This window comes from Pogona vitticeps, chromosome 2 (genome assembly GCF_051106095.1).
Source record: "Pogona vitticeps strain Pit_001003342236 chromosome 2, PviZW2.1, whole genome shotgun sequence".
Lineage (NCBI taxonomy): Eukaryota > Metazoa > Chordata > Lepidosauria > Squamata > Agamidae > Pogona > Pogona vitticeps.
In genome coordinates, this window is record NC_135784.1 from 266,433,206 (window position 1) to 266,449,630 (window position 16,425).

At 34.8% G+C, this 16,425-nt stretch overlaps 1 protein-coding gene across 18 annotated transcripts in view; it reads left to right on the forward strand.

Moving 5' to 3' along the window:
• MCTP1 (multiple C2 and transmembrane domain containing 1) overlaps positions 1-16,425 on the forward strand; it is a 247,541-nt gene that overhangs the window by 138,998 nt on the left and 92,118 nt on the right. For 14 of the 18 annotated variants that reach the window (XM_072992519.2, XM_072992521.2, XM_072992520.2 and 11 more), the window contains 4 exons: positions 189-291; positions 642-743; positions 1,065-1,139; positions 2,659-2,778. In XM_072992519.2, the coding sequence (XP_072848620.2) occupies positions 189-291; positions 642-743; positions 1,065-1,139; positions 2,659-2,778 (400 nt within the window). Of the gene's footprint in view, positions 1-188; positions 292-641; positions 744-1,064; positions 1,140-2,658; positions 2,785-16,425 lie in introns of those variants that run through there. The other 4 variants (XM_072992524.2, XM_078386294.1, XM_078386295.1 and 1 more) reach the window with 2 other exon arrangements.

The window sequence follows — 16,425 nt, forward strand, 5'->3', positions numbered from 1 at the left end:
TATACATGCCCAGAACTGCAGTGTCCAGTATTGTTCCAATTAGAATTAATCTGCTTATAACTTAGCTTTCCTGATTTCTAGTTTTTTTAAATATGTGCCATTTTTTTCTGTAAGTTAACACACTTGCTTCAATAAACATTTAGTTAGATGACTTTTTCACCTTTATTTCTGCCCCGCCCCTTTTGAAGCAATATTAAGGATATCCACTCAGTTCTTGAAGTGACTGTTTATGATGAAGATCGAGACCGGAGTGCTGACTTCCTGGGCAAAGTGGCTATACCGTTGTTATCTGTAAGATATTATCATTATTGTCATTACTATCATTATTATCATTATTATTGCACTGTTCTGTGTGTTTTTCTGCTCACGGAAACAATCAGTGCTATCTGTCATTTTTCAACCAAGGTCTGTAATAAGAACACTAAAAAAATTTAACATACTCAATTCACGGCCATGTTGAATCCCATGATAGTTAATTTTTCCTGACAGACTTGGTCCTGGTAATGAACAGGTACTTGTCAGAATTGCCACAGTTGTTTTGGGTTCTCTGTCAGTTTCAGCAGCTGGGGGTCAAAGGTCATCGAGGGAGTGTATTCAGTGGAGACCACGAGACAGACGGCTGTCATGTCCTTTTCCTGCAGATTCAAAATGGTGAACAGAAAGCCTACGTCTTGAAAAACAAGCAGCTGACAGGGCCAACAAAGGGGGTCATCTATCTTGAAATAGATGTGATTTTTAATGCTGTAAGTCTTAACTTTGGCTTTTTTGTACTGCTAAAGAGTTCAGTTTCATGAAAGCTTTTGTTCCTGATTTGTAGAGAATTTCTGTCATTACTCATTTTCTCTAAACCTTGATGCATGCTGCAGAATGCTCTTCTGCCACTAGCTGAGACATCCACAGTTTTTCACTTTGCTCCTATGGCTGCTAATGTGTACACAAGCATGAGTTTCTGTGCCTCACATTTCTAGCTTACAATCTAGGCCTCATGACTTAGAAATGTCATATTGATGATTCTAAATGTTAAATATATTGGTCCCTAAAGATAATGATGCTTTTATGTACAGGTGAAAGCCAGCGTACGAACATTAATACCCAAAGAACAGAAGTATATTGAAGAAGAGAACAGAATTTCAAAACAGGTAGCTTTAAAAAAGGCTCAGATGTTTCCAAAATACCTTAAATCAAGAGTAACCTTGCATTGTTATTTGTTTGTTTGTTTATCTATCTATCAAAGAGAGGAGCTGGCCTATTTACACAGATTTGAGGATATAGATTATAAATGTCAATCTCATCCTGCTAGAGTCTTGTGTATGTATGTGTGAAATGTGACCGTGAGAACATAGGGAAAGTTATTAATCTGACTCCGCATATCAGGTTATAACACAGGTGGCTGTAAATTTAGTCTAGCATTCATTTTTGTAGCTATGTGTGTCCTGGAGGAACTCTTATATTGTTGCAGATTAGGAAATGTATCAGCCTTTTGTTCTCTTAGTTCTGCTTTTGTGGTGCTTACTAGAATCTTTATCAAAGAAACAAACAAAAAATCATTTGAATCTTCAGGGCTGGTTGAAAAGGGTCTTTCCTTCTTTTCACATTTTTTTTTTACTAATTAATGCTTTCAAAAATTCCAGTAGTAACAATTCCAAAAGTGCAATTTTTATAATAACCTCTCAGCTAGGCTAATAATGCAGAATTAAATTATTCCAAATCACTCATCTTTATAAGATGTTGCTTTTTTTCATTACAGTATTTGTATAATTTTTATGTAAAATGTAGATTTTCTTTTCAGTAAAGAACTTTTTATTCTGAGGAATATGAGGAATATAATACTTTCATTAGAGTGGAAGAAGGAAGCATTGATTTTTAAAAAATGGTATTTTACTCCAGATATATAGTTCTCTTCAACTTCTGCTTAGAAGCTGTTAGGATTATTTGTAGGAATAATAAAGCTATAACTATTATGAACCTTAGATGTCTTCAGTGAACTTCATGTGTTGATTTAAGGTCGGTATTTTCTACCTGTTGGTTACAAATCATTATAGTCTCTTAGAGAGATTATTTCCCTTCTTTTTCACATAATGGATCCCTCCTCAACATGATGTTCTCTATATTTTGGTTACAACTTCAGTCAGTCCCCAGAAATAAGGTATATATTAATGCATAATGGGATTTGTAGTTCAAAATATCTAAAGAGCATCATGTTGTGAAAGGCTGTAGTATTACATTGTGTTGTCATAACTAAATGGAAAAAGAGAACTGATGAGAACTTAACACATGAAATCTCAAATCCACTTACCTCATTAGTATAAAAAAATGAATAAGCACAACTTCAGAATTCCAGTTATAGGAATTTAGACTTATATCTTAAATGTCTGGATCTCTATATATAAAACATCCTTTTAATTTTTGAAATTAAAATGTGTTAGTATATATAGCCATGTTTTAACTTCAATTATTTTATGTGGTTTTAAGAATTCCATAAACCTGCATTTGATTCAGCTATCAGTAATTTGACTGATAAATATTATAGGAATTATTTCACCCTTTTGTTGCTTTTGTTTTCATACTACAGTATTTTAAGCTGAAATATGTTCTGAGCAGCCTTTGTACTCGAACTATGTAAATCGGGCTAAAACATGCTATCTCTTATTCTTGCAGCTTCTTCTAAGGAATTTTATCCGTATGAAACGTTGTGTCATGGTTCTCATAAATGCTGCCTATTACATAAACAGTTGCTTTGACTGGGATTCACCACCAAGAAGTCTTGCTGCTTTTGTGGTATGATATTTCCTCCTTAAATAGAAGATTAATCTTAATATTAATGGCATACTTATCTAAAATCAATATTTAATGGGCTTTAGCAGTGGTGCACAACTTTATGTGACAGCCAAAATCAACAAGCAGGAAACAGTCTGTAGTTTAAGGCTGTTGCTAGATCTGCCAACACTTCCTGTAATTGGTGTGTGTCCACAGTCAGTGTTTGTATTAGGCCCCAGGAAGTTTGATGCAACCAAACTCTGCTTAATAATTTTTTTTGCTGCTGATAGCAAGTGTCATGGCTCCAAAGATAGCCAGTAAAAATGAAGTTTTTTTTAAAGTGGCCACAGGTTTGTTTAAATTGCCAATAAATGATTTAAGTATCTCAGATATCTGGCAGTTGTGTTGTAGAAATGTTGAGTATGAATTGCTTTGCTAGTAAAATGCACATTTCAAAAATGGAGATGTAATAATGGATCTTTTTATTTTGGGGAACATGCTTTGCGTGTTGCTCTGGGGAATCATGTGGCAGGGACCTAGGACAGAGCACTTTGCCATGTTTATATATTCAGGGAAGAAGAACAGTGTTATATGATACCTTGTCTCATGTGGTCTCTTGACTTCAAAAGTTGTTATACGACCTGAAAAGTGACAAGAGGAGCAGCAATTGCATCCTAATTATAATTTGATAATGGCAACCAACAAACTGATATAGTAATCTTGGGGGGGAATTATCAATGGTAGAGTGTTTTTGGGCTTCTCCTAGACACCTAGTCTGCCACTGTTGGAAGCAGAATCCTTAACATGACAGATTTTTTGTACAGAAGAGCTTTTATGTTTCTAGGGGTTTTTGTATGCATTTTAAAGCCAGTAGCTAAAAACCAATGCTTAAAGAGGTTTTTGTTCTCTCTGTTTATTCCCCCTGAATATCTGAATTGAATTTCTGTTTACACTGTAGAATACAGTTCTGCTTGGCAAGAAAACACCTTTGTCCAACCCCTGGGCATTTTTCTGTTTTGAATTTTTGGCTTTATCTCTTCATGATTAATGCACAGCCTTTTGAATCCTGTTCAAATCTGGAAGTTATTGCTGAAATTTTTTTTGCTTGTGCCTCTGCTGTTGTGAACATAGAGAGCAGTACACTGTCCTTTCTTACTCACAACCAGGCCTTTCACAGGCACAGTTGTTTCAGAACTGAGAAGCCAAGAGCTATCAGTATCATAAACTAAATTTATTCTATAACGTTTATTTTTTCTTTTCTGGTCTTCCTGTTTTCCTATCTTTTTTGGAGCTGTTAAATAATCTGTCGTGATATAATTTAGTGGCAGGATGGGCAGAGAAGACATGGACCATCTGTCTTTCTTTGACTCCGTGTCACATGTGTATATGGACAACATTGGCGCAGACAGACATTGTTTTAAGGTGCTTGTGAAAGTATCAACATCTATAGAAAAATTGAAATACTCATCTTGTATGCTGTGATTTTTTCAGACTGACACATTATTAATGAATATTACTGAGCACTTTCAAAGCCTTTTGATAGAAATAGCTGATACTGGGCTACTTATACCCAAGAATTTTACTCAGTTCTTGTCCTAAGCCATCCTGCAGTTACCTATAGTGCCACAGCAGATATGTGATTGCCTATGATTGCAGCTCTGCAAAAAGCTGTATGGTATGTGTCCCAGAAAGATCTTTGGTGTATCCGTTGATTACTGCACACCATCTGTTCAAGTGAGATTGAAGTCTTGGAATTGGAGTAGCTTAAAGTGAGCTACAGATTGCAGAATGCGGCAGTTAGAGAATTGCAGATTAAATGAGCAGATCCTGTGATTTTGATAAAGATCCAGAATTGTGTAAAGTTGGACTTTGCAAATTGGATGATTCTATGTGCAGAATGAAGAAGGTGATTTTGTTTCCTTAGCCTAGTCTCTTAAGTTCCTTACAGTCTTGAACATTCACTCTTGAGGATTAAGGGGACATGAGAATAGTGTCTGAGGTGGTGCTGGGGGCTGCGTGGGAAAGGAGAACTCAGTGAACATTACTGCCACACCTCTAGTCAGAAACTTCTCCTTTTCTTTGTTGTCATTCTCTGATAACAGAAGGAGAGCTTCCATTTGTAGAGTAGATTCTACATGAATTCTATATTAATTCTACATATTAGATTTAAACAGATGCTTACAATGCACAGTACATGAGATCTAAATATATTCTCTGAGGCTAGAAGGGGCATACTGAAAAAGCCGTGGCTGTAGTATTTTAATGTTGCTGTCTCTTGCTATTTCTTATCTTCATCTTTACAAGTGTTAAATATGCAATAAGTAAGCGCAACCTAAATATTTCAATATAGAAAGCATTAGTACACATAATTGCATCCTGGTTTATGTGCCAATAAAGCTATCTGAATTACTTCTACATTCTTTCCACATGTAGTGATTATAATACAATATTTTTACGTGTAACAGGTGAGTGGAAGACATCACATATGGAAAAATGACAAAGGTTATTTTTAAAATAACCTGATGAAGATACTGAAATGTCTTCAAAATTAGGCTCAATTTTCCTTAGGCTCATGACATTCGTGCACTTGTAAATGTTAGAGAGGATGAGACATACAGGGCAGGAGAGGAAGGAATGTACGCAACCTCTTTTATGTACTGTCGACTTTCTATAATGAGCAGAAAAATAATTGGACAAGTAAGCTATCAGTGAAAGGACATACTTCAACATAAGTCATTGAATTATTTTGCAGGACAAACCTTAATGTTTTAATTTTATCGTGGATAATTTATTGGTCCTATTTGTCCATTTTGAATTGTTTTAGCCTTTTCAGTTGTTCTAAAGTAAGTGCTGCTGTGTTAACATTAACATTTGATATTTTACACATTTAATTCCTGTACTGCTGTGTGATCTTCAGGGAAATGCACTTGAGCGCTACCAGAGAGAGACAAAGTATTGATCAGCTAACATTTCAGCTACATTTATGTATGTCGCAAAATTAATGAAAATGCCAGACAAAAATGTCAGAGTGCACAAAACGATACGATTTGAATTTTGGTAGTTTAATGAAAAATTTAAGATATATGTTATCACATGTCCCTTTGGTCTGTATTGTACAGTTCATAATAGATTAATTAAAGGGAAACATGCAGTTTACTTTGAGGAGTGTTGAGCACAACTTCTAAGGGAAGAACTAATTCTCAAAGTAGCTGCTGTTTCCAACAAGACTTCAATACGAAATTGCAAGTTTGAATATCCAAAGATGGCTTTAAGTTTAAAAAAAATAGTATTTTCATCTGTCAGAATGATGGCATTGTATTTTTAGGCACTTGTAGTTTTCCTTCACTGCTCTTTTATACTTTTCCTATTCTGCTCTTTTTCCTTTCCTCTCAAAGAGCCTAATCTAAATACATGTTTTTATTAACTTCACCAGTCAAATGAACAGATGGAACCATATCCTGAAGTGTTTGAGTTCTTAGGCTGATGGTTTATGTTATTATTAATAGGGAAACCTTGGTATATCAAGATGGAAATGTTCTTGTAGCTCCCCTTTTCCCCTGGATATGTCCCATGTCTTTTGAAACATCCATGTAAAGCCAGTATAATTTAAGAATTTTTTTAAAGAAATATTTAATGTTAAAGTTTTTTTCTCAGTGAACAGTGCTACATTATAGACAATTACAAATATGTCCTCAAATTACAGTCTTATGTGAAAATTGCAATAGTCATCATAGCTAGTCAATAAAAACCATTACTTTATTCAATCGTACAGTTTCATTTTACTGCTATATAGATAGCTAAATAAATAAATAAATAAATAAATAAATAAATAAATAAATAAATAAATAATCATGACATAGGCGTGACATTGCTGTTTTTGTCTTTTCAGACCGCTTAGAAATAGTCTATATCTATGCTATGTTATTGATTTTATCTTCAGAATCTTGTGGTTTTGCAAGTTGATGCACAAGGCAGACTGTCCTTAAAAGAAGGATAATGGCTGCTGAAATGTCTTCTGGACTCTGAGCATGTGCAAATGGCATGTGGTTATCGTTATAGGAAGGTAGTGAGGTTTTCTTTAGTTATAGACATGTGTATTGTCCTGCACTATAGAAGTATACTGAAAACACACTGGAAAATACACACTCAGTAATCTGACACAGTAAAAATTGGTTACTAATTGGAATCCAGTGTGTTACCTGGTGTTTAATAAGTTTGTCATCCTTTTTCCAGATTGCCTCCTCCATCCAGAACCACTTGTGGCACTTGAAAAGCTGCCTTGAGGCCAACACACCCATTCAGTAATATATAGAAGCATATACCATTCACACATAGGGTTTTCTAGATCCCAGCCTTTATGTTGCCATGCATATTTATTTTGATCAAAATATCCAGTCATATTCTTGTAGAGTGTAATTCTACATTTTCAACATGTATAATGGGCAGGGGGGCATCTATTATTTCCAATTTGTCTGAAAGCTTTTTCCCTCCTGTGCCAAAGAGTATGCCTTTGACTTAACTGAGATGGCAAATGGTTAGCTTCATGAACAAATAAATTAATATTTTGCTGGTTGAATAGCTCAGAGATTTAGGTGTTTAGCTGAGGAGCCAGAGACTGGGAAATTGATTCTCCACGGTGCATCCCAGAAGAGCCAGCCTGTGGGTCCTTGGGCAAACTGTACAGTCCTAGGGTGCCCCAGAAGAAGGGAATGGTAAACTACTTCTGAATCTGCTTTACCTAGGAAACCTTGAGCAGAGTTGTCTCAATGGCCCACAATCATTATTAAATTAATATTTAATGCCAGGATGTGAGGAATTACTTCAGCACTCCCTAACAGCTTGGGCATACCCAGCAGGATATTTGACTTTGAACACCAGGGCAAGAAGAGCAGAAGAAGAGATTATATTCCCGTATGGAAAGATAAATGGCAAGTTGCCTATTTTGTTCTGCTCTCTAAAGTTGCTTTTGCAGAATGCAGTGTGTTTTCCTGAACTCAGTCTTTCTCATTCTGAAGGCCCAAGGTGGGGGGTGGTGGCAGCAAATGGTTGTTACAGGTTCCTGTACAGTATTTTATTTCAAGTGCACATTCAAGAAAGAGCCTTTTGATGCTTTAATTTTTGCCATCTGCACCCCCCATGTCAGTATAACATATCAGTTTCCTTACATATGAAGGAAGAAGATACTGTATTTCTATAATGGGATTAGTTCAGGGCATCTTTAACACAATTTTTAAAAAAAGGAATATTGAACTACACTTCTTAGTTACCACATCCATTATGTTCCTTTTCAAGTTCAGCTACCTGTTGCCATATGCAAATGCTGTTTTTTTTCATTTTATGCATTTCCCTAACCTTCAGTATTGTCTTCACATTCGTTTTCAGATTGAAGAACTGACTTTTTGTCAATTTTATAGGCAGCAGATGGTGTTTGTTTGTTTGTTTAAAATATTTTACCCTGCCTTTCTCCTTTAAAGGACCAAATTGTGGTGACAACGGTTCTTTACTAAAATAGACTGAAATCTAGGCGGAATATATAGAAGAAAAGATATAGAAATGAATGGAAGAAAACTCTAGAATGGATATTTCTCCTCTTGCCCCTTAAAATTGGCAATTTACCATTCTCAGCATGAAGACAGGAAATAGAACTAATTTATATTTGAATCTGAGCAGTGTTAGGAAAGAGGTCCTCCAAATTTGGTTGGGCTGTGGATCCTGTTACCCTTGGAAGCATGGCTTAAAAGAAGTGGTGGGAATTTCAACCCACTCCCCTGCATAGGTCTCGCATTACCCGTCTCTGCACTAAAGTAGATCATATTCTTCTGTGGAAACATCCACGGAAAAAGTAGAAGAGTCTATTGTTGATGCACTAACTATATCAGAAGAGACAACAATCTTTTTAAAGTGTGAGAAGTTAGCAGATGTAAAATATTTAGTCTGAGGTGGAAATGTACGTTTCACATATGAATTGTGAAAGAAATGCTATTTCAATTTTACATTTATTTGTGCTCACAATGGTTGCGGGATGTTTTTTATTCTAGAACTATACGGGCTTCTTTTGCAGCATTGTAGCCCTACCGGTAGTAGGTCTGCAAATTCTAATTATAAGTACATCTGAGTGAGACACATATCCTACTCAGCAAAACAAAACAAATAACGATGAAATTCATGACACTTAAATAAATAAAAAAAACTAACACTCATTGACACAGGAAAAGTGAACTTGCTGTTAAAGGGCAGTGCAGAATTAGAATACAGTATAGAGAAACTGCAATTAATATCTACTGCACAGTAGTCTTTATTACGGTACTCTCCAGAACTACATACTGTATGTTGTCAACATGATTAGGCATGTCTGATATTCAGATTATAATGAAATCACCTTCATTAACTAGAAGTAACTCATTAATGGGCCAAATTGTGTTCTTCTATCCCTCATTAAAAAGATAACATGTTTTTAAAAGGGCATTCAGTTAATGTAATCAGGATTTTATAGCATAACTGTCCTTCCATGTAGAGGTAACATGTAAAGTCATTTTTGAAATGTGATTTGATTCTCCAGTAAAAATACATTAGATAAGTCTCGTTTGAAGAGCTTTGTACTTCTCCATATAAGTTTCAGTAAATGAATACTGTATATGTTGGATATAAAAATATAATTTCCTTATTTAGTTAATAAATGTTAGGTATAAAAAAAGGGTTGCCATAGGTTGAAGGTGACTTTACGGCACATAACAAGAACAATGTTAAAATATTCCATCTCTCACACCAACCCCACAATAAAGGTACAGCTACTCCTTTCTACTTTTTGTTGCATAAAAATTAATATGTGGTTCTGCATATTACGCTCTTAGAAGACTGTCACTTTGTCAGGGTTTTCTCCTTTAATGAAATCAATGTGTGTGGGCAGCGTCTCTTCTCTCTCTCTCTCTCTCCCTGTTTATAATGGGTGGGGTGGGGGATAAGACTCCTCTCTTTCATTCCCTGTAGCGTTTAATCCCAGTGATTCTCTCCATATCATCCCTACCAGGGTGGCTTTAGCTAGAAGCATTTCATTTGCCTCCCCCCCACCCCCGTCTGCCATAAAGCTGTGCAGCTCCCATGCCTCACTCATAGCTCTTTGTTTACAGCACTTTTCCTTCTGTGCTTTTCCACTTCCTGTGCATAAGATCAAGGCAAAACATGCACACTGAAGTGTTTTCTGAACCATGATGGGATAGCACAAACTCTTGCCCCTGACAAGAGCTGATGGGAGGTTTGCATGCCTGCTAACCTTCCTTCCAGTAGGCAAATGCATAATGACCTTGGTTTCCACCAAAGACTCAGTAGGAGTCATGGAGAGATTTTATTTTATTTTTAAATTTTATTTGAACTAGCTTGGTAACTTGTTATTTGAATTTTTGATAAGACTGTGTGTCACATCTTTCTTTCTTTCTTTCTTTGTACTGAAAGAAGCTCCAATGTCAAAACCAACTACTTAAGACAACTAAAGATTTGAGAAGTAGTCAGTGGCTGCTTCACTCCTGATGCTGTACAACTACTGCAGGGGTTATGAATTAATAAAAATGTAACTGCTTTGCTGTATAAGGATAACAGTTAACCACACGAGGCCATTATAATAGCATTCTTACTACTCGGCTCTTTAGTAAATTTCATTTTCTTATTTGTAGTCAGGAATTTACATACATAATAAGGTTAAATTAATCTCACTCATTTAATTCCTTAAATTGCGCAAACCTATTCAATAGTTAGGTGTTTCTGGATACATCGAATAAGTAGCTTGGCCCACTTATTTTGTAAGCTAAAAAGGACTAACTGAAATACTGATATAATTATTGTTGGGTAATATTTCTTCTTAGTGAGAAGGTTTTCATTTTACACAATTCCCTCCCTCCCGTTACTAATGTGATCATGGTTTGTATCTCTTTACACCAAACAGTTACAACACATATCTATTTCCGCAACAGAGCGCTTGAGGATAGCTAGGCGCAATTCACAGCTGAAAACTTCAACAGCTATCTAGTAGTACTAGAAGGATATCATTGAACTGGTTGAAGTTACCTACCTCAGGAACAATTACTTGTTCAGGGTCAAATACCCTTTCACCTTTCTACCTGAACACCTGCAAATTGAGCTGTTTCCCATTCAGAATTTTAAGAAGAGGACCATTGTCTGGGAGGTAGTTTGTTTCTGGGAGAAAAGTTATGCCAGTTCACTTTTAAATGAAAGACAAGTCTGTTGTTACTTAAAGGATATTAAGCTTCACTGCATTTTTGAGGAAAACAAATTTGCAGTAACTTTATCTGTAATGTAGTACTCAATAGGTGCAAATAGACCCTACATTGTATACAGCAGAACAGGTAAAATAAGAGTTTGTTAAAACCATAAAAGGGATTTGTAACCATTATATTTTTAACAGACTACCTTATCCAAATCATGGGTTGAAGAGGAAACGTTTCAGTTACAGCTCAGCATTAAATACCTGCCTTGTAATTTATCCAAATGCTGCCACAAAGAAGGAGGGTTTTGTCTATTCCACACACATAGTGAAATTACACATTTCCTGAAAATAAATAGACTTAGGTTCTTTGAATTAGTGCTTTAGTTAACTAGGGATTACAATAAAAGACTAAACCAAAGTAATTATTCCCAAAACTTAGCTTTGATTTGGTTTCCATTATAGTAGTGGATTATTCATTCCATTAAATGCCTTACTGATTTCATTATTTAATGCATTATTTTTGAAATATTGCTTTAAATGCATATAGTTATGAGGCATCACTGCATAAATTTTCCTTTCACTTGTAGGCTTGTTATCGATCATTCCTCAGCATCTGTTCTTTTTTATTCTTTTTGTGAATGTGAATTCCTACCCAGCATTTTGAAAGTGATACTGGAAACTTTTGGTTAGTACTCATCCAAATGTAGTCCAATGTGTTGTTATAGCTGTAATTTGTACAACTGTGAAAATAGGTTTCCGTTTGTATTAATAGGATGTCTGCAGCTGGGTAAAAGTTTTATAGTAAATATGAGGCAGAGAAACTAGTAAAGCTAAAGAGAGGAATGTAATATTTCTCAGAACATGCTAACATAAAGCATAAAGAAATTACATAAGTTAACTAAATTTTGTATTAATTGGCAGAATATTAGCTTCTTGTGCTCCTTAATTCAAGATTAAATCAAATATTACATTCAGTCATTTAACCTCATTCAAAATGCCTACTTAATTTCTTTATTTCAAGACAATAAAATGTTAGTAATATACTTTCTTTAAAAACTTCAAAATAGAAATGAGGATAGAGCAAATAATACTAGCAGAAAATATAAATGTGCGTGAATGAGTTGTTTGTCTTAATTTAATTTTTAAATAATTCCAAAAAATTAATTGAAACAATTGGACAGAGTATATAGAAGAAAAGTATTTGTGAATAGCATGAACGGCGTCACTGGGGTTAATAGATATACATCCCAGCTCAGACTGCACATTAGAGTAACAATAAGCATCATCATTAAGAACTGGGATAAAAGATGGGTAAAAAAAATTGCTTGATAATTGTCTGATCAAGGGACAATTAACTGTTAGGAGCAATTGTTTTCTTCTCCTTTTCCTCTTCCTTCTGGTCCCAAAACTCTCCCAATAATTAAATTGAAAAGTGTGTGCCAGAATTTGTGTGCAATTGCTGATTATAAAGATGTGATAGAGAGCTGTACTCTTCATGTTGGAAAATAACTACTGTACATTTTATATTTCTTGGCCATATGGTCACTTTCAAAAGTATAATGTACAATTTTATGTATGCTTTTTTCAAAAGTAAGCCCATTAGTGACCCTTTTAAGCAGCACAACTGTTTAACCTTATGGGCACTTACCTACAAGCAAATCTCACGGAACAGCAGTATCTGCTTCTTGAGTAACAAGAAGTTTAAAACCAGCTGATAAAGTTTTATAGTCCTTTGCACAATTACTTAGAAATAAATCCCATTGAGAGTGAGGGTTCCAAGGAAACATGCAAAGGGTGAAATAACTGAGATTTCAGTAGAATGAGAGATTTTTAAAATGTATGTTTCCTGGAAAGCATCATGACTATCATATCATATCCTATCCTTTTCTGTCACTGGCAAGATGCAAACAGGGTTCTCCGTTTGAAGGAATTTTTAAAATATAAATGCTGATGTTTAAAAGCTACTTACATTTTGATATATGTTTTATATGTTTATGATGTAAAATTTATAAAGTATGACTTAATCAAAGTGCAGCAGACTCTTGAAAACTATTTTATGACCAGAATGAATGAAACAAAACGATAGCATAGTTTAAAATACTGTTATAAAGCAGTATAACCAAACGTGGAGCTAAGGATTTGATTCAAGAGTGATTTATTATATTCATTTTTCTCAGTCAGAATTCACTATTTAGACATCCATTTTAAAAGAAAGTTTTAAAATTATCTTGATAGCACCAGTAATGGGGATGAGATACTGAATCCACAAAAGCTTTGTAAAGTTATGACAAGTAATCCATCTTTTAGGGTTAGTACAACCTTCTGCATGAGCTTATGTCTCATAATTGACAGTCTTCATCATGTATTTGTTCTGTTATGGATTTTTAATACTGAATAGTGCCAAAGTTCAAAGGCATTTCAGAAAACCCTTGCATTAAAATACTTTGGCTGATGTTCTTTCATATTCTTTTTCACCAAAAAGCATTGTTTTGTTGAAGAGATTTTCTGTTTTTGTTTTGGGTTTTTTTTTTTTCCAGATAGTGGCGGTGGAGAGAGAAGTTTGATGCGGGTGGGAAGCATTGTCAATGCAAATATGAAAATACTGCAACTCTACAGCACAGACCTGTTCAAATATAGAATTGTAGCATGGATACCAGCAAGAATATGAAAGCACACAGAAGAAAATGCTAGAAACATGTAATTTTTGTCATGATTGAGTATCCATATGTAGACTCATTTTTTAGCATTTTTCCCATTTGAATATTACTGATCTTTAATTTTTCAAATTTAAATGTAGGGGCACATTAGAATGCAGGGATTCGCATTAGAGTTAATTTGAAGAGTATCCCTGTTCTTCAAACTTGATTAGTTTGTGTTTTCTTCAGGTTGGTGATTGAATTGGTTCTCTTAACAAAAACCTTTCTCAAAATCCATGGTGTGCTTGCACCATACATATTCACTGATTATAATACAGTTCAAAAGAGCACTGAATTTTTCGTTTCAGTAAGCCTGAAAATAATTTTCTTCCTCAGAGTAAGCAGAAAGCATTCATAAAAGAAAAAAAAAATTAAAGACAATGCATTTAACATTTTAAGTTTTGAAACTATTTCCTGATTGTTCATTTCTAGTACTAGAAGATCTTCAGCATAATTACAGCCAACATGTTGTCTGGAGGAACATCATTTATTACTAATCTTAATTGTTTTTATTGCATCATTAGGTGCTGCAGAAAACCTTGCAAAACAACCTGATTTGCCATCTTAATTATATTGAAAGCTTACAGACAAACATAGGGTGGTTTTAATTAATTTTAATAAGCATATTCAGTAATATTTGTTTTTGTCTAGTCTTATTTTCTTTGTGTTTCTATCCCTAAAGAAATGAGTGCAATCACACTGTTAGAGTGAAATCTCATATATACCTGTTAACAGTGGTTTTTTCTAAAATGATTTTGAAAAGAACATTGGTTAATCAGCACTAGATGCTGCCATGTATTTTGACTTTGTTATTTAGCAGAATAATTGAAACAGTGAGCTTGGTTCTGAAACAGGGAAAAAGCAAGCCAATAATCATAATGGTGTGATATAAGTTTCCTAGTGTTTGCATTCTTCATCGTTTTCACTCAAAAGCTAACTATAACACACACATTCTGCATACCTTCTATGGCTGTTCTTTGAAAGTATTTTTAATATGCCATTGTCCACACATGGCAGCTAATGCTGTAAAATTTTATTAATGTTAAGGAATTATCCATCTGAAACAGATGGAACTGCAGCCGTAAATAGGCTTAGATTATTTTACGAAAACACATTTAGAAATTAGCTTGGTCTAAAGACAATTTTTGTAGTTGCTAAGAATTTTGATGCATTTCGCAGCTTCTTTGGCCATCATTCTATTGCTGGTCTCAGCTCAACTACTAGTGTCCACTACTACTACTTTTACTAGAATTGAACCACAAACTCAGTGGGAGTTGTATAAGTGTTGACTTACCATTCAGCAATTAATTCAATGGCTCTACTTTCTAGTTGAGACTAGCGGTAGGATACTGGCCATTATGTTGAAGTGGTTTTCTCTTTCGGTTGAATGTTGAGGATAACTGTGCCTGAGCTTCTTCACTGTATGTGTTCTAGTGGCATTGTCTGCTGTAAGGGATGTATCTTATGATTAATAAGCATTGTGGGAAAGGAGTATACATGTTTTCCCCAATTTTAAAATTTGCATTGTAACGTTGTACGCTATTTGTGTTTTGTGGGGGGGGGGTGTTACTCAGTAGCATCACTTTCAGAAAATAACAAATAGAAAATCTCATAAAGGGAATAGAAGAAAAATATTTTTAGTTTTGCATTAACTGGGAAAAAGTGACCATTTTAAAGTTTTATATGAGAACCTAGCCCAAAGAGAAAAGGAAAAAGGGAACATTCTTAAAATACGTAATAAAGAAATCTTTACTAAAACGGATATGCCAATATTTTGATGTGTGGTGTTTCCTAATCAGAAAATGTTTGTCTCTTGTACAAATACAAATTGATGAATGTTGTTCTTCTCTTGAGCCTGTAGGTAGCACTATTGCCTCACAAAAGCAATAGTCTTTCAGGAGCAGTGGTCTACTTTTATTTATTTATTTAATCTTAGTAGGCTAAATCTATCTAGCACTTACATTTGCATAATTTCCAGACTTTCATGATGATCTGTGCTCTTACAACAAGTGGGCCTAAATATTGTCTTGGCCTTGTGGGTTTCCCTTTCAAAGACGTTGTTTTCTATTCTTTTCTACTGTGATCTGACGGGAGTACAGCACAGCACCCAAACCAAATATATTATTTGAAATTCCCAATGTTACAGTGATAAGCTATCTAAAAAGAGACCTATCTTTTAATGCATGGCTTTTCAGATAACAAATGCATCTGTGGGGTTCTAACATTCTGTATTCCATTTTCTTCTTTATACAAAACTCTATTCAAGACTTGCTTTATTTTCAACTCACTAATGAGGTAAATGAAGTCTCAATCTCTTAATCTTGCTTTTCTTTTCATCTTTGGACAGGGCCACCTACTTTATTTCTATTAACTTGTGTGAGAACTGGATCGGCTCCTATGAGACTGGCATAGAACAGTAGTAAGCGATCCCCGCACTGTGCTTTTGTACCATTTATTAACTGCTGCTATGAAGTTAGCAAGATGTGTGGAAAACTGTTGCAGGTTTGAGAGTTCTTGTTAAATACAACAAATAAATAAAGTACAGTGGAATGTCATAGGTGACAATTTTTCATTGTCTCAGAAATGATGCATGGCACTGGTAGACTTTGCAGAGTGACTAACAATTTGCACTGGCTAGTAAAGTGTACCTATGCCTCAAATTCACATGAGTACCTTTGGTACAGAGAATCATCAAAATAATGGTTTTTTTTTTTACATTCTACCCCTTAATATAGATTTTCTTTCAGATCTATT